The 18,249-nt window shown below is 51.0% G+C and overlaps 1 protein-coding gene across 2 annotated transcripts in view; it reads left to right on the top strand.

Annotated features, from left to right (window-relative positions):
- The window catches only part of Arhgap8 (Rho GTPase activating protein 8), a 48,084-nt gene that overhangs the window by 18,929 nt on the left and 10,906 nt on the right, over positions 1-18,249 (top strand). For both annotated transcript variants that reach the window (XM_048444961.3, XM_087899138.1), the window contains exons 3-7: positions 1,765-1,852; positions 2,900-3,031; positions 6,673-6,759; positions 12,231-12,329; positions 12,879-12,989. In XM_048444961.3, coding sequence (XP_048300918.3) covers positions 1,765-1,852; positions 2,900-3,031; positions 6,673-6,759; positions 12,231-12,329; positions 12,879-12,989 — 517 coding nt within the window. The remainder of the gene's footprint in view (positions 1-1,764; positions 1,853-2,899; positions 3,032-6,672; positions 6,760-12,230; positions 12,330-12,878; positions 12,990-18,249) is intronic.

An 18,249-nucleotide genomic window follows, 5' to 3' on the forward strand; every position in this document is an offset into this window, starting at 1 on the left:
AACTATTGAAGTCTTAAAATGTAAATTTTTAGGGCCTGGAAAGAGGACTCACTCAGTGGTTAAGAGCACTGTCTACTCCTGCAGAGGTCGGGAGTTTGATTCTCAGCACACACATGGCAGCTCATAACCCTTTGTAACTCCAATTCCAGGGGATCCCTCTTCTAGCCTGCACAGCAATGCATGCACAGGACTTACAGACACACATGCAGACAAACACCCATACACAAAACATAAACTAATTTAGTTAGTTTTAATAACCTTGTTACCTTATCTCTTGTCATTTCTTTTGTGCCATCGTGAAGTGGATTTATGGGCTGCATGGTTTAAGTCTAGGGATGACTTAAGTTTAGTGCTGACTCAGCTAAACTGAAGGCCACAGCATTTCTTTCCTAAGCAAGCGCAGCCCATTGGTTTCAGGTCTGTGTTTTAAGAAGCCTTTAGAAAACACATCTGTGCACAATCAGCTCTTTTGTCTGTGTTGAGTCAAGAGTCATCAAGAAGGACAAGCTGGATTCCAGGCTGAGGTCGTCCGTCCCTTCCCCTGTCCCCTTTACTTTTTCTTTTTATCCTGACTCAGGAGGATCTCCCATTCCAGGCCAGCCTGGGCTACATATTCAGGCCTCGTTTCAAGGGGAGGGTGGGTACTGTTGAGATGGCTCAGTGGGGCAAGGTGCCTAGCATCAAGGCTGAGTTTGTGGGTCCCACATTCATGGAAGGAAAGAACCAACGGTCGCATGTTGTCCTCAGCACGCGTCCCAATTGTGCTCACCTGTGCCCTGTGTTTACCTGGAACACAGTGTGAAGGCCAGAGCTGGCTCAGCCTTTCATTTTCTTCCTATGTCTCTAAGGCAGAGCTGGGGATAAAGCCCCGAGGATCCAGTGGGCAGGGGCTGTGACTCGAGGTTGCTGTTTCTCAGTATAACATGTTGCTACTCCCAATCCTCCCTTCCACTGTGCACTTGGGCTTCCATATAGAGAGAAGGAAGGTCCAGGCGTGGCTGGAGGAGTTGCAGATGCAGCATTTGGGACCTCAGCAGCTACCTGTCCTCTGGAGAGAGGCTGTGTGACCACTAAGTGCTACCATGTGCCTGGGCTCAGGGACTGGCCTTCAAGTCCACTTGAGAGTCATCTGAAAAGGCTCCTGTCACCAAGGCTGCCATGGCTGCCACCAGCATCGTACACGGGGACCAGCTTTCTTTCTTCCTAGCCAACAGAGCTGTGTGTACTCTCTCTCTGAAGCCAAAGACTGTTCCCTGTCCTGGGTACAAGGAGGCCAGAGCTCTAGATCCAGTGGCCGTTGCCAGTCCTCAGGATGCCTTTGTTTTTGAGGCCCCGTGGCTGTCTTGTATAAGGAGAACTGGTCATAGCACAGGGTGACTTGGCCTCCACAATGCAAAAAATAGCAAGCATGGGCTCCCGTACTGATGTGTGGTCCTGTCCTGTCCAGAGGCAGCTGTCCCCTGTACTCTCTAGCCTTCTCCAAGACTCAGAGTCCCAGGAAAACACTGAGGGGCACAGTGAGGAGGCAGCTAGATTCTGTACTTGGAGTCAAACGAAGCTAAAGTTAAACCCACGAGCTGCCAGCTGATGGGGTCCGGCACTGATGATGTAGCCTGGCATCCCCAGCGCTCCACCTGTTAAATGGAGTGATGGACAGTCAGAAGGTTTTCTCAGAAAATGGGCACATCACATACCTCCCTTGGATGTCAGCTGCCAAGCCCCAGCCTCAAGCATCCTAGCTCACACCTCTTTCTGTCGCTCCAGGGGATGACCGCCAGGGGAGGCGCATCTTCACGTTCAGCTGCTGCCGCTTGCCACCCTCGCACCAGCTCAACCACCAGCGCCTGCTGGAGTAAGTTCTCCCCTACACTCTGCCTCCCAGTGTGGCCATCTTGGTCTCAATCCCCTATGTAGGTTTGGAAACACACTAAGCTCGGGATCTTCTGAATCCACTCCAGAGCTATCTGGGGAGGTTCCCCCCACCACAACTACCATGGCTTCACCAGCAGCGGTAGAACGGTGGACGTTGGTTTGATTCCAACTCTTAGCCAACTGAGCTGTGGGCACTGACCTCTGACGCTGGGGATGGTCCCCTGTCCTGGGTGCATGGAGGTTTGTCTTTCATCCCTGATGGATGCGGGCTGTCTAGAGAGCATGAATGCATGTTTCTGGTAACAGCAGATCAGCAAGACATCTGAGGCGGATAGAACCATAATGCTGGGGCCAGGGCAAGGTTGGAAGTCACATGATCCTGAGTCCGAATCTCAACCCCTCCTTAAACAGTTTGCCATGACTAACTTAACAAATAATCATGAGTTTAGAGGCACCAAGCAGCAGAACGACATTCTATCCAGAACTATGTGTGCCAGGCATGCTGCCTTAGTGCTCCCAGGGGAGCGCAGGCAGTTAGTCTCCTTTAGCTCCAAACACTAGGCAAATCCCTGAACCTCTTGCCAGGGCTGCACCACATCTGCTCTGTCTCCAAGGACCTCCACCACAGACCCACGTAGGCTTAGGCCTGAATTTGCTTCTCGAAGAGGTTTCCTGGAAAGCGATGGGTTCAACATCCACCCATCTCTTAACAGCCCAGATTCATCCACAAGTACCTTTCTTCCAAACATGGGATGGTCACAGTTTCTGAAGCTTTCCTGTGAATTTCTATGGGGCGATGTCATGTCTCCTTGCTGTTTGACTTAGGGTCAGTGAGGTCACGCCTCTGAACCTCAGGTGTCACCTAATGAACAAGGACAGAGTCTCCACGTGGTTCTTGATATGACCTGAGCGTGGCCTGCTCCTGGCACCTGCTGACTGACCGCGGCTTCTGTTTCACGGACATCAGTAACTCACAGTGTAGAGCGGGTGATTGTCCTAAAGGAACCCTGTGTCTTGTGCCCCTCAGGTATCTGAAGTACACGCTGGACCAGCATGTGGAGAATGACTATACCATTGTCTACTTTCACTACGGCCTCAGCAGCCAGAATAAACCATCCCTGGGCTGGCTCCAGAATGCCTACAAGGAGTTTGACCGCAAGTGCGTACAAAGCACCTTTGAGGGGCAAGGGGGCACAGAGGTGGACTGCACACGAGGACTGAATGATGGAGGGGTCGTGGGCTCTGCAGTGGGCAGGGACAGATGCTGGTGTCTCATTTAGTCACGGAGAGAGCCCATCTGGGAGAAGGCTACAGAATCGCGATACTTCTGGCCTGTTGCCGGAGGCAGAAGTGTCTAATGTAGCTGGGAGGTTGGCATCTGAGCCAATGCTGGTGATTTATGTTTGTTTTTCGAAGCAGCTTCTCACTGGATAGCCCCGCCTGGCCTGGAATGCTCTATGTAGACTAAGCCTCTGTGTCCCAAGTGCTGGGATTAAAGGAATGTGCCAGCATGCCTAGCAGGCCAGTGGTTTTGGAATGGTGACATCTGCAGATAGAGGTTGGAGGCCACCAATGTCCAGTGTGAACAGACATTCACACTCACGCTGAAGGGCAAGAGACAGCATAACTGTGCACCAGCAGAGACGTTTCCTGCTCTTTTAACCTGGGTCAGTAGCGCCAGGTAGAGGTGGACGGAAGATAGGGCTGTGGTCTTCCGCCTGGGGGAGCTGAACTCTAGAGTTTTCTTTCCCAGTCTCAGCTGGATATGGCGGGGCATGCTTGTAATCCCAACCCTCTAGAGGTGCCGGCAGGAGGACCAGAGTTCCAGGGCATCCTGGGCTATGTGAGTTTGAGGCCCGCCTGGGCTACACTTGACCGTGTTTCAAGAAGAAGACCCAAACAAAGCAAATCGGTCAAGATTTTCCCACTCTCTAGGAAAAGGTGGTGGGGGCAGGGACAGGATTGTCTATGTTGGCTCCATGGAGACAAAGCAAGTGGCACCAAAACTACACAACGATGTGACGTGTGAAGGGTAGTGAGCCCTCTACCCCGCAACTGGGACCCCAGCTCTGATTCACATCGCCTCTGTTATATCCTAGAGGAATCCCACCTGTTTTCCCTCTTGGGTATCACCCTCAGGCCAGGCCACACCTGCTACCTGTCTTTTCCTTACACAACCTGATTCCAGGACCGCTTGCCCTGTCCAAGGCTTCTAGTAAGAGCAGCTGCCTCCTTAGTGGGTGTGGGGTAGCTCCAGGCTCCCCTACCTTGAGGCCAGAGATTTTGAGACAGGATCCATCAGAGGCTCTTGGCTGATCCGCTGAGCATCAAATCTGCAGATGCCACCCGTGGCCTTTATGCTGCCTTCACTCCCTCTCAGAGGAGCTGGGTGGTGATGGAGCATCGGTCTGCGCTGACATGTAGGATGTGCCCCCTCCTCTCCTCTCGCTTACGTCAACAGGACATGTGACTTGTGTCAATTAGTGGGGTGCGTGTAAGAAAAAAGTCAGTGGGAGGAAAATGACAGAACAGACTCACTTGGACCTTGAGATGACAAGATCAGATTTGCTGGTCTGAGAGGCTGGCGTCCTCAGGTCTGTGGCTTAGTCTAGAGTACAGGAGAGTGTGCTGTACAGGATCTGAGAATCAGTTAGTTTTTGTTTTGTTTTGTTTTGAGACAGGGTTTCTCAAAAATCAGTTTTTGTTGAGAGTTGGGGGTGAGGGCTGACTTTTCAAATCCCAGAAACTGCGTGTTTTGTTTTTTGCTTTTGTTTTCCTGATAAGCTGTTTCTCGAAACTGTGAGGTAGGAGATCAGTTTGGATTGCCTGTTTGTGTGACCTTCTGACCCTCCTGGCTTCAGGGAAAGATGAGTCAAGTGACCTGTTTCTGTGACCTCTGAGCTCCAGGGCACATAGAGGGGGTGAACCACATTCTGGAATTCCACCACAGCAGATTTCTTGAAGCCTGTGTCATGACTGCAGTTTGGAGTGGGGACTTCCTTTTAGGATTTATTGCTCACGCGACACCGATTTGTCTTTACTGTTGCCCCTCAGCCTGGCTAAGGGTCCCATCTCACTCTTCAGTCCTTCCAGGGTTCCTTCCCCCTTTGACCTCAGCCCTGGAACCTGGCATTCCTCCCAGGATCCTGCCTCCTTTCTGAGGCCTGTGTATTTAGAGGCCCTGTTGCCTTTGCTCCTTTGGGCTGTCACATTACTGGTCAGCCTCAAGAGTTGACAGTGTGGGTTCACGGGAGCCCTGCGCCCTCTCCTCTGCACGCTCTCTCCAGCTCCCATCTTACCTCTCCCTGGTCCAGCCTCTCCCATTCCAGCCTGGCTCCCTCACCTCCAGATGTCCTTACCCACTCTGCTCTGGTATCCCATACCAGGCCACCTCAGCCCTCCACTTAGATAATTTCTTTGTCTGAGCTTTGATCCCTGCTCCAAATGACCTAAGTCACCCTCACCCCCAACCTCTCAGCCAGTCCCGGCCTCCTGAAGGGTTGTTGCAGTTTAACAACCCCTCATAATGATCTCTGGAGTAAATCCTGCTCCCTCACCCCACCCCATGACCTTTATGCACACTACCCACAAGGTGTCACTGTTGGCGAGCCCTCTGGGCAGGTTTAATTCTGAACGCTGCAGCCAGCTCATCCTTGGTTAAGACTATGCTCCATGCCCTCCACCCAGCATCTGCGAGAGCCTTCCTAGCTGCAGGCTCTATTCCACACACATCACCTCATACACAGGCAGGGTTAACTATGCAGTGGGTGGGCCAGGGCCGAGGGATCAGTGTTCTGAATTTAAATACCTTCTACAGGGTGTGTGTGTGTGTGTGTGTGTGTGTGTGTGTGTGTATGTGTGCAAGCCAGAGGTTAGCCTCAGCCGTCATTCTTTCTTAGACACCGTCCACCCCGGTTATTGAGATGGGGTCTCTCATTGGCTTAGAAGTTTCCCCGTAGCTGGGCTGGCTGCTAGGATCCTCCTGCCTCTGCCTCCCCAGCACTGAGATTACAAGCACCTGCCACCACACCCAACTTTTCTTATATGGGTTCTGGGGTTCCCAGGCACTTTACCAATTGAGCCATTTCCCCAGTCCCTTCCTCTTCTGGTCTCCGATTTTGTTTTGTTGTTGGAGGAAGAGGTCGCATGTTGGTTCCCAGCCGCCCAGCTAGCTTAGATCTGAAATAATCACACAGAAACTGTATTAATTAAATCACTGCTTGTCCCATTAGCTCTAGCTTCTTATTGGCTAACTATCACATATTAATTTAACCCATTTCTATTAATCTGTATTAATAGAAATACGAGGTCGTGGCCTACCAGTAAAGTTTTAGCACATCTATCTGAGGAAGCAGCTCCATGGTGTCTCTCTGACTCTGCCCTTCTTTTTTCCCAGCATTCCTAGCTTTTCCCGCCTAGTTCTGTTCTGCTCTCACCATAGGCTAAAAGCAATTCTTTATTCATTAACCAATAAAAGCAACACACAGACAGAAGGACCTCCCATACCATTTTGTTTTGTTTTTGAGATAGCCTCACTGTATAGTCCTGGCTGTCCTGGAACTTTCTACATAAAACAGGCTGGCCTCAGACTCACAGAGCTCTACCTGCCTCTGTCTCTCAAGCACTGGGATTAAATGTGTGCAACACACACACACAATTCTTTCTGGGTTTTAATCCACATCCTTTAGCTGAACCTGTTGAGGAATCGAGTTTTCAAGGCTTGGGCCTGCTGTGTAGGCACTCAGTGTGGAACGTGCTGGAGCTGGGGGCACTGACGTTACCTCACCTTTCCCTCCTCAGGTACAAGAAGAACCTGAAGGCGCTCTATGTCGTGCATCCCACCAGCTTCATCAAAGCCCTGTGGAACATCTTCAAGCCCCTCATCAGGTGAGCATGCGCCCGGCAGACTCTCAAGCCACCATCTCTGAGGCACACCTCTGCAGGAGGGCTCCATGCAGGTCTGTCTCTGAGGCATACATGGGTTCTCGCGGGGTCACATGACCACCCAGGCCATGCACTGGGACTCTCTGAGGTTGTGGACAGGAACACTGGCCCATGACATTGATGTCACACTTAATGATGACATTAAATATCCCATAACCCAGATGCCCACATTTTGCATCTATATCTTGGTCCCCAAGATCACTGTCAAGTTCACAAAGCCCAGGAAGGGCTCCAGTGTGCCCAGCCGGGTAACTGTTGTAGATGCGGAGCCTGGGACACAGGCTCATGGGCTCCCCTCTTCTGTCTTTGGGACATGATCTGGGATAGCCTGTCCCCTGCAGTTGAGGGTGGCATGGTGAGGAAGCTTGGTCGTGTTCTGTGCACAGATGTTTTCTTAGGGTTCCATGCCCAGATGTTTTCTTAGGGTTGGTCCTGTAGGTGAGGACACCCCAAAACTGCCCTCCGTGATTCTGTCTCCATTCTCTCTGGGTATGTCTGGCCTCACCGACTTGCTCCTCACTCCCTCTGGGTGTAGACAGACCACCCAGTGAGGTTCTGTCTCAACTGTCTGCAGGTACGAACTCCATGATTTGGCTCAGGGTTATGTTCCAGGCTTCCTCTCTGGAGCAAGCGAAGGCACAGACTTTCCTGGAAGCTCAGGATGAGTGCCCCAAGCCCACGGACTAGCTTTTTACTGCCTGTACCTGGGTAAATAGCTCAGAAATTTGGGAACTTCTGTTAGCTCTTCTGTTAGTCCATGATGTCTGGACTCTTTCTCACTGGACAATGATTTCTCTGGGCAGTTTTAGGAAGCGTTCCAGGGGATCATAAGGCTTGGCTCTGCCAGGGCTCCATGGGCATCTTCTCCATTTAGCCACAAACATCAGGCACAAACTGAACTCAGTCGTATGGTGGATGGGCGAGCTTCATTCATGAGGGCTCAGTATTTGTATGGGGAAGGTGGGGACACTCAGGTGAGGTAGCACATCCAGAATGGGGGTGGCAGTGTCCTTCTTGGTCAGTCAGGAGGATTCAGGAAGGTTTTCAGAAGGAGCATTTTAGTGCAAGGAGGGCACACACATCAGGAATTGTCACCTTTTGCTGGACACGGCCCTCAAAATCCTTTGCTGCCTCCTCCTCCTCCATCATGTCCCCATCACCTCCTTCCACCTATTCTCCCTACAGTGCCTCAGAGGCCTGTTACTAATAACGCACTTCACTCTCTCGAGCCCACAGCCACACCGGAGGTTCACGTTGTGCCTTATGTATAGGAGAGAGAGCAGGACAGAGACAGAGTTGGGCATTGCATCCGTTCTCTATATTCCCGCTTCCCCTCTGACTTCAGGAAGGCAGCCCAACCCACCGACTACACAGAAAGCTCTATTCCTCCTGCATCCCCGTCTCCTATCTGCCTCCTTGAGGCCTAAGCTGTGTATCTCACCTTGCTATGCCCTCGAGTCTCTGCCACCAAACGCAGCCTTCAGGACACGCTTGGCATCAGTCTGTGCAGCCTGCAGACCCTTTTCCACTGGTCAATGCATGACCCTAGAGGTCTCTGCACTTGGTCCCAGCATGTCAACTATGTCACGTTCCACGGTACAGGAGCTATGTAGATGAAATTAAGGCAAGGGATTCAAACAGAAGACAACTTGGGATGTTCCACTGAGCTCCGGGTGGTCTCTGGGGTCCTGGGGTCCTTAATGGGCAGCTCTTCCCCAGCAACGTCATGAAAGAAGTTCAAAAATGCTGCACTGCTGGATTTGAAGAGAGAGGCAGGCGCCCCCAACAAGGGACACAGGCACCTCTAGGAACTGGAAGAATCAAGGGACTGCAGCCTCGTCCCCTGCTGAACTTCCACACTGACTGGACCTGTTGGGGGTACACTGGAGCCATTTTAAGCTGTTTCATTTGCCCTGGGTCCCTGAAAGCTGTCTGTGGACCAGCCACCTATATGTGAGGGCTCCAGGGCCCACTACTACATGATCTTGAACTTCTGCCTGCACTTATGTGTGCACACACATGCTTATGCCATACATTCTCACTCCCATGTGCATGTTCATTTGTGCACACACAAATGTGCACATGTACACACGCATACACATACACATACACACACGCATCATTATCATCATCATCATCAATGGCTCCTGGGTAGAGCTGCAGCACTTCCGACCTCAAGCCTCATCCCTTGCTTCCAGCTGCCCTGCAGTTCAGCCTTCCTTCCCCACAGCCCTCGTAGTCTATGGAATGTGGCATGCACCACCCGGCCTGATTTATTCTAGAACAGTTTAAGCTATCCTTTTGGGGTTGAATCATCTATTCACCTTATGTAACACACCAAAACCATCTTTCATTGTCAGCCATGACTCCTCTTCTTCGAAACAGGGGAGGTTAGTGCCTGAAGAGGTGATACAGCTTCCCCGGGTCACACAGCCAGTAAAGGACTCAGGACTGGGGTCCAACAACAGAGGGAAGCCGTAAGACAGGATGAGGGGTGGATTCACACAGGCTCGAGCTGGATTCTGAGAGTCATCTTGACTCAGTCTCCCCTGGAAGCTGAAGTCTCTCATGGGAACCTGTCCCGTGCCTGTGCTGGGATTCCTGACTGAGCTGCCCAAGGCGCTTCCACCAGTGTAGAAGGCCAGATGGGTCGTGTCTACTTTCCCAATGGGGGACTCCCTTGCAGGAGTCATTGGGCACCTGCACAGAGAAAGGTGGTGTGCGGCCCCCGAGTAGGCAGGAGTGGCATGGGAGGACCCCACAGTGCTGAAGCAGACATCACTGTCTGGACAATTCCACAAGATAGCCAGGCCCCTAGTCGGATCAGTGGCTCCTCTTGTTCACACAGCAAGCATTTATATTTCATGCCCCAGAGGAACCTGTAATGTCCTCAGAGCAGAGGCCAGGCTGTCCCTGAGCTGTCTGCTATCTGGATGCACAGGTGGTGAGGACCTCCCACAAGGCCTGCCCTAAGCCCTTCCCCAGGGTCCAGAGCCTGCTCTCTTCTACTGTATGGGGTCCCTGATAGCACCCTTGCAGTCTGGGAAACTAACTACCTTGCTTGTGACTGAAATCTGGCCTCCAGGTCCAATTCACTCTTGACCACGAGAGGGAGCCAGTGCACAGGCCTTGGCCTCCCTTGGGGTGTGGGAACTGGTTTAAGCTAGAGTTGGCACAGGACCCAGAATTGTACTCTGCTCACAAGGGTGCCCCATCTATCATGATCCCTGAGGTCTTGTTTTGTTTGAGCAGTGGAAAGTTGGAGGACCTTTTTTTAAAAATAATAATAATAATAATAATAATTTATTTTATTTAAAAAAACTACCTCTTTTTCATTTCACATACCAATCCCAGTTCCCACTCCCTCCCCTTCTCCCATTTCCTCCGCTCCCATCCACTCCTCAGAGAGGGTAAGACACATTGCTTTGGGGGAAGGTCCAAGGCCTTCCTTACTGTATCTAGACTGAGTAAGATATTCATCCAAAGAGAATAGGTTCCTAAAAAGCCAATATAAGCAGTATGAATAAATCCTGTCCGGCTGGAGTTGGTGAGCTCCCATTAACTCAGGTAAACTGTTTCAGTGGATGTACCCATCATGGTCTTGACCTCTTTGCTCATATTCTCACTCCTCCCACTCTTCAGCTGGACTTTGGGAGCTCAGCCCAGCGCTCGACTGCGAGTCTCTGCCTCTGTTTCCAAGTTGAATAATTTTAATTCTACATTATCTACATTGTGAAGAACACAGACTGTTCTAACCACAGCAGAACCATCATTGTTGAGTATGCAACATGCCTTTTTTTAATTCATAAAGAAATTTATTTTACAACAGTTCTTTGTGTGTGTGTGTGTGTGTGTATCTCACACACAAGAATTGTATATATACAAATTCATTAAAAACAAAAACAAATTCACACACTAGTAAGATGGATATCCTTGTTTTTATCTGGAGAACCGAGTCTTAGCTGAGTGTCTGATAAGACAACATGTACACCATCTTTAGTATTTCCTCAGAGTTGGCTGGTGCTTTGACTTTATCATGTCAATGCCGAGCGTGCTCACTGAGTAAATGCGCGGTGAAAGTGGTGTATGCACGCTTGCATATATTTCAAGAATTTTTGGAAGTCCTGTCCTACTTGCAAGCAAAGTAGAACATTTATTCATTCAATAAATTTTTAAAATTAAACTCAATTTAACAATTTAAAGTGTCGAACTGAACAGCAATTCACAAAAATCAAACCTTCCAAACACAATAATATCCAAGACACACTACATGGGTAATCACACTTGGAAGCATGTATTGCTCCCATGCAGAGATGTCCAGGGCTGACTGCTTGGGAATGGACAAACTACACGAGTTCCTCCATGGAAGAAACGGATTCTCCCTTTCTCAGAAGCCATTCATTTACCTTCGGTTCTTCATCTAGAACTGGGAACTTGTGGAACGTTCCTATCCACACCGGCTTGTAACTGGTGTCGCCGCTGTGCCCAGCTATGAACCACAGCAGACATTAGGCTGTCAGGATATCCCTAATGGTACAATACTGGCACTTTTATGTAACTTGCAATCTTTGGTCACTGCAATTCTGCAAAATGGCTCAAGCTCAGAATCTGTATCAGTGGAACCTAGGCCTTGCCTTGGCAGGTCAAGAGACGTGTCCCGGATTCCTGGCAGGGGATAAAATCAATGGCAGAGGCTGTGCCGTCTCCCCATGGCCTCCTGAGACACTCCCGGGGCAGGAGTGGGGGTGGGGAGAGGAGAAGACTCAACACAAAACCACTGTTCACCCGGGAGCGTGGTGTCTCCAGGCAGGCAAGCCCAGTCCACAGGTCCTCTGAGCCCCACACACAGTATAAGGTCAGCTTGTCAAGATGTAGAATCGTACAGGAGAATGGCCTCTGGGCACGCCTGTGAGGGATTATCTTATTAACTGATGTGGATGACCTGCCCCCTGGGGATGGGACCATTCCCTGGGCAGGGGATTCTGGGAGATGGGAAATTGGGCAGTACCACACATGCATGTGTGCATTCTCTTCTGGCCCGGACATGCTGTGAGCGGCGGCTCCAGCTCCTGCTGCTTTGACTTCACTGCGGCGGTGGGCTGGACCTTGAACTTCGAGCTAACAGAAACCTCTCCTTTAGCTGCTTCTGTCTGAGTATTTATCACACGACTGGGAAAGAAACTAAGATGTGTCCATCCACTCCACACAGCAAGGGGCTCCTGCGCTGTCTGCTCTATGTAAATTCGCAGCCAGTTCAAACTGAAGACTCATAATCATTTTATACAGGCGAGGCTCCAATACATTTGGCCCCTCCCGGGGCTCAGCACATGGCCTGTCTTCTGTGCGGCACCCCAACCCCTGCAGCGCTTTCTCCCTCATCTCATTATTTTATTCTCTTGTTTCTCTTTCTTTAGTCATAAGTTTGGGAAAAAGGTCACCTACTGCAGCACCCTGCGTGAGCTCCGAGAACACCTTCAGTGCGACCAACTGCTCATCCCCCAAGAAGTAGTACGGTGAGTGCCTCACGGCGGGGCTCTGGGATCTACTAGCCATGCACATGCGCAGGAGACCAAGTCGTAAGGGGTGCATGTGGGAGGGAAGCTCTTCTCACTGCCGGTGCAAAACTGATTAAAAACACGTCGAGGCACAGGTTTGCAGTTCTGCCTCTGAGCCGGATATGAAAGGGATTCCCTGGTGAGCCGATGAGCCGTGTGTAGAATGAAATGATCTAGGAGTGGCAAGCGCAGGGACTCCGGAAGACGGCTAGGGCTGAAAGTCTCACTGAGTGTCTGTGGCAAGCAGGGTTTCAATGATAGAGCAGACCTGGCTTCAGGCCTGTGCCAGGCATGCCAGCTCCAGCTTGGTCTGGCTCTGAGCCCTTCACTTCTCTCCAAGGGTGCGGCACCCTGCCCAGGATGTCTGAACTTAGACAGGAGATATAGGATATGTGGGTTTCCCATTATTATCGATCAAAGCCTGATCCACACACGGCACTTGGAGATGGCTTCCATGGCCAAAAGGCTGTCCCCTTGTGAGGTGACACTCTCCTGTTGTGTCCACAGGTATGACGAGAAGCTGCAAAACCTGCACAAAGGCCAGTTGCCCCCTCCCACCAAGACTCCGCCCCCTCGGCCACCTCTGCCCACCCAGCAGTTTGGAGTCAGCCTACAATAGTAAGTGATGGAGGGTGGAGGCTGCTCCCTTGAACACTAGCACCCCTCTGTGTCCTGGGAGGTTGCCCCAACCTCTGCCTGCAATGGCTAAGCTTAACTCTCCGGGAGGGATTGAGCCCAGTGCCCACTGAGGCTGCCTGCCCACTGCTGTGTGTGTGTGTAGGCGGAAGACAAGAACTTTCCGGTCACCCTTCAGTTCTGGTTCCCTGCCCTCCAGGCCTCTGTCTAGGACCCCTCCTCTCACTTCCCAAGGGAGATGTTCTCCTGGACTTTGGCTGTTAGTGGATCTGCCATCTTACCTTACCTGTTTACCAAGCCAGCTTCATTCCCACTCACCTGGGGCCCCTCCTCCAGAAGCGTCCCCTGGTGCCCAACCATGCAGGCATCCTAACCTAGCTCTAATCCAGGTTCCTATATGCCTCACCTTCTGGGTTGGAAGTTTGTCCCTCTTTGGGTCTCCTGTCCTGTTAGTGGATCTGGCCAATGAAAACCTAAGGCAATTTTTTTAAAAAATGTATTCGTTTATTGTACATTGGGGTTTTGCCTGCATGTGTATCTGTGAAGGTGTCAGATCCCCTGGAACTGGAGTTACAGACAGTTGTGAGCTGCGGTGTGGGTGCTGGGAATCGAACCCAGGTCCTTTGGAAAAGCAGCCAATGCTCTTAACCACTGAGCCATCTCTCCAGCCCCTCCAGGTGATCAGATCACCCACACTGTGCTCTCAGGAAGAACTGGGCCCGCTGCACTGCAGGTGCTTGAGACCTGCTGTGTGTTCCCCTTTGTCAATCGCTTTGTGTCAGAAACTCGCATGAGATTTGGTTTTTTTACTTAAAACTGGCTGTCTTTAAGGTCCATGCAGACTTGGGAACCTGGGAAGAGTTGAAAGGAAGTCTGGTGGGGTTTAAATTTTCTCCTATCCTTCCCGAATCATCAGGATAGAGTTCCTTATGTCCTCCTATGGACTCTGGGGTAAGACCGATCTGCATGTTCTCCTGGCCTATTATGCAGAGCGCATGCGTGGAAGGCAAAGTATGCCCAGTGCATGTCACATCCTAACCCCTAGAACCAGTGGCTGCACGTGGCTTCTGAGAAGGACTTTGCAGATATGATTAAAGATTTGAGATGGGGGCTCTCTGGACCACCTTGGTGGGCCTAGGGCAGCCCTTGGGTTCTATAAGCAAGAGGCTATGGAAAAGCAGAGTGTGTCCCTGGAGACTTCAGGCACCAGCCCCACACCTATTCTAGACTTGAGCTGTAAGGCCATTCAGAGTGTCGTTTTAAGCTAATTAGTCATCACAGCTACTGGGAAGCAATAGGCGGTGGTGGGGCGGCAGTCAATGTGGTTCTGTACCTGTCAGCAAGGATACAGCAGTGTTCCCTGAGCAAGGCAGAGGTACCACTGGTGACCCTAGTGGACCGAGGAGGGCCAGCCTGCAGGGGAGAAGGGGAGCATCTTGCGATATTATCAAGGGGATTGTGACTCCCTATGTGTGTGTCCCTGGATCAGCTTTGTCCGATGGGACTTTCTGCTGAACCCATTCTGGGTTGAATGAGTGAATCGTTACATCCTGTATGAATAGCATCCGTGACTGCTCCTATTGGACCTCATGGTGACTCCCCACCCAGACACACGCTTTCAGAGAGAAAATGGTGAAATAGTTGGCCCTCAAACTGGAGCACAAACTCGCTACTGAAGAGTGCTTTCCTGTTCATGGATTGTGACTGCATGCTGCTGTGACTCCCTGGTGGTCCATACATTATAGACGCCCCTGGCGGACACCCCAATGGCAGAGCAGGGCAGGTACCTGCAACAAGCTTAAATACCTTTAGGGGTCGCTAGTGAGAGCCTGTCCCTGAGAGCCCTAGGCTATCTAGCGACAGTTTTCACCATGCTTCTGGGGCCTCTCTGTACCCATCCTTCCTCCATGGTTCTGCTGCTGATGCCCCCAATGGCTCTGCTACTCAGAGTTCCTTAGTGTAGAGTTCCTTAGTGCAGAGGCTCCAGCAGTGCTGTATAATGGCCCATTATACCCTGCAGGGCCACCTCTGTCTCCTCATCTGTAAAAACAAAAACAAAACATGGGGCCTGGAAGCGCTTGCCCTGTTGCCAGAGCACACTGTACTTCACCATATACCATGGTGGACTGTGCACTTGTGATCCCAACACTGTGGAGGCAGAGACATACCTGGAGTTCACTGGCCAGCTGGCCCAGTCTAATTGGTGTGTACAGTGAAGAATGACACCCCAGGTTGTCCTAGCCACACCTCACACTCACTCATAAGCACACACGTGCACACACAACTGCTTGAAAAAAACAAACGTAATGGACAGGTTTGTACAATGTGCATCTGAGTGACGTGGACAGGAAACTGCTGGTGGCTGTCATCGCCCTCTCAGCTCTACTGTGTGACTGACTTCCTGGGGAAAGACTTGATTTTTGTTTTGTTGTGCGTGTGTGGTTGTTTTGCCCATAGGCATGTGTTTGTACACCATGTATGTGCCTGGTCCCCACGGAGACCAGTAGAGTGTGTCAGTTCCCCTGGAGCCAGGGTTACAGATGGTTGTGAGATGGCAGGCGGGTGATGGGAATCAAACCTGGGTCCTCTAGAAGAGTAGGCAGTGCCCATAGCTGCTGAGCCGTTCCTGCAGCTCTGGAGGAGGCTATTTTTGTTCACCTCAGATGAGAGAGATTGACGGACTAAAAAGGAGGTTCTGTCTAGATCTAGTCTGCAGACCAATGCGTCGATGGGGTCACTCATGGGAGCGTAGGTGACTCAGGCGACTGCATCACTGAGAAGCCCCACTACCAGCAAGGGTGATGGCCCAGGAAAGCCTCATCCCTGGAGCGCCTGTGGGTTTCGTAGAAATCTCCAAGAGTGTCCCCTTCCCAGCTCTGTTCACTGTTTACATAACCTTATACAAGCCACAGAAACTTCTAAGTTTCTGGTGAATGTCACAAGCCTTGGGAACCTTCCTCCTTCCTTCCCCTTTCTCCCCTCTCCAGGAAGGGGGTGTTTCATTCCTAAGCAAACAGCTACACAACCAGGTCACCAGGGACACCTTTGGTCTTGTGACCTGAGCACCTGCAGGGTCTACCGACATAGAGTCAGTGCACAGGACACCGCTGGGACTATCACACTGCTAGTTACTCCTGTTCCAGGGCCAGTTACAGCTGTTGGCAATCGGTCCATCAGACAGCCAGCTGGGGTGCAGCTTGGTGGTGGAGCGCTTGCCTAGTCTGCGTGACCACCACGATCCACTCCAACACCACGCAGAAAAGCCCACTTCGTTATCTCTTTAGGGAACAGCAAGCAGCGTCAGATGCCTTTGAATACATTCCGTGCACGCCACTTTAAGAGATAATCTGTGTGATTGCTCCTTTAAATTAATATTTTATGTTGTCTCATTGCCAATGACTATAATAAAATGGCAATAAACGTATTAAATAAAGCACCAGATATCTAATTTGTTTGGACGGCGAATGAATGGAAGACATTAAAATTCATAACCGAAGCCGATTCGCCAATGTTAATTTGCTGATTTAAGTTCACAACAGAAAGCCATCACTTGGAACAAGCCGCTTAAGCCAACAGAGGAAGGCAGAGTCGGGAAGTCAGAGGTCTCACTCAGGCTGAGCCAGGGCTCGGAGCGGCTTGTCTAGTCTGTGCAAAGCCGTGGGTTCCATCCCCGACACTGCAGAAACATAATGGCTGGCTTGTCATCCTCGAGGAGAGAGATGTGAGTCCCCTCTGGGTAGCTGTGAGTCTGGGAAAGAAGACAAGCCCAGAGATGAACCGTTGCTCTCCTTGTGACCATGGGCCTTGCCACACAGCATGCCGAATATGGTCCCTTCGCTATCCCCTCCTCCAGGAAGCCTTCCCTGATGGCTCCACACAAAATAGGATGTATAGGCTCCTCCCCTCCACACTCGCAGGTACAAACCCCACATCCCCCACCTGCTCCTCAGAGTAGGATGCCGTGACCATTGCGGGACTGACCTACACGTGCTTCCAGGAACTGTCCAGGCCTGGATTACTGGGTAAGCTTTCTCTATTCTAAGTATGCCTTTCTGTGGGGGGAGGGTTGTGACAGCCATGGGTACTGCCACCTTGTCTAATGTCAGAACATTCTGTCCACATCTGTTGCCCTTCGCCCCTCACAAGCCCCTCACAGACACGAGCCCACTTTCCATCTATAAATTCTAGACATGAAATGGAACCGCCCCAAGCGTCGGCACTTTTAGCTGTGTTCTCCGGCCTGGCTTCATATCCGAGGTCCATAGAGCGTGTAGCCAGATGTATTTATTATATAGCCGTCACAACTCTAGCAATTACTGGATGTTTTGGTTGTTTCCACCTTTTCATTATTATGGATAAGGGTGGTCTGAAAACTGATACACAAGATTGTGAGTTTCTGGGGTGTCTGTTCTCTTGGGTCTACAGCTGGAAGCCAAATCACGGGGTTGCACAACATTATGGCTTTAACGAGCAATGTACCCACCCCCACCCCTACCCAGGCTTCTGTGCTGGATATTTGGTCCCTGGCTGGTGGTGCTGTTTGGGGAGTTTGTGGAACCCTCAGGGGTGAAGGCTGACTGGAGGAAGTAGGTGACTAGGGTGAGGGCCTTGGGGATTATAATCCAGCTCCAATACCGGTCCCCATTGTTTCCTGATCCCTGGTAGTGTGAGCAGGCACAGTGGGCTCCCACTGCCACTGTGAGCTGGTCCTGTGGTCATGTCTCTCCACCTGACGGATTGTGTCTCCTCAAAGTGTGAGCCCAAATGCCCCACCCCTCCGTTTAGTGGCTTTTTCTCAGGGATTGTGTCACAGTGAAAAGTAGAGGATCCACAGGGTGACAGCTTTCATGAGGACCCATCAGGCCGTTTCCCAAGGTGGCCCCAACACTTCCCATTCCCACCAGCAGTTTGAGTCCCAGCTCCCACATCAGCAACCAACACTCGTCATTGCCTTTCTCCTTCACTGTGGCCATTCTGATGGGTGTGGAGGGAAGGCCACTGAGTCTCTCATTTTGTTCTTGTGACCAGCAATGCCATGTGTCTCTTTATATAAATGGCTGTTCACTTCACTTCTTTGGAGAAACATCTTTCGGATCCTTCGACTGTTTGTCTTTTTTTTTTTTTGTAAAGGCTGTAAAAATATATATTCTAGGGCTCTGGAGAGATGCCTCAGTAGTTAAGAGTCCTGGCTGCTCTCCCAGAGGACCTGGGTTCAGTACCCAGCACTCACATGGAAACTCAC

This window comes from Myodes glareolus, chromosome 19, assembly GCF_982192425.1.
Source record: "Myodes glareolus chromosome 19, mMyoGla1.1, whole genome shotgun sequence".
NCBI classification, from domain to species: Eukaryota; Metazoa; Chordata; class Mammalia; order Rodentia; family Cricetidae; genus Myodes; species Myodes glareolus.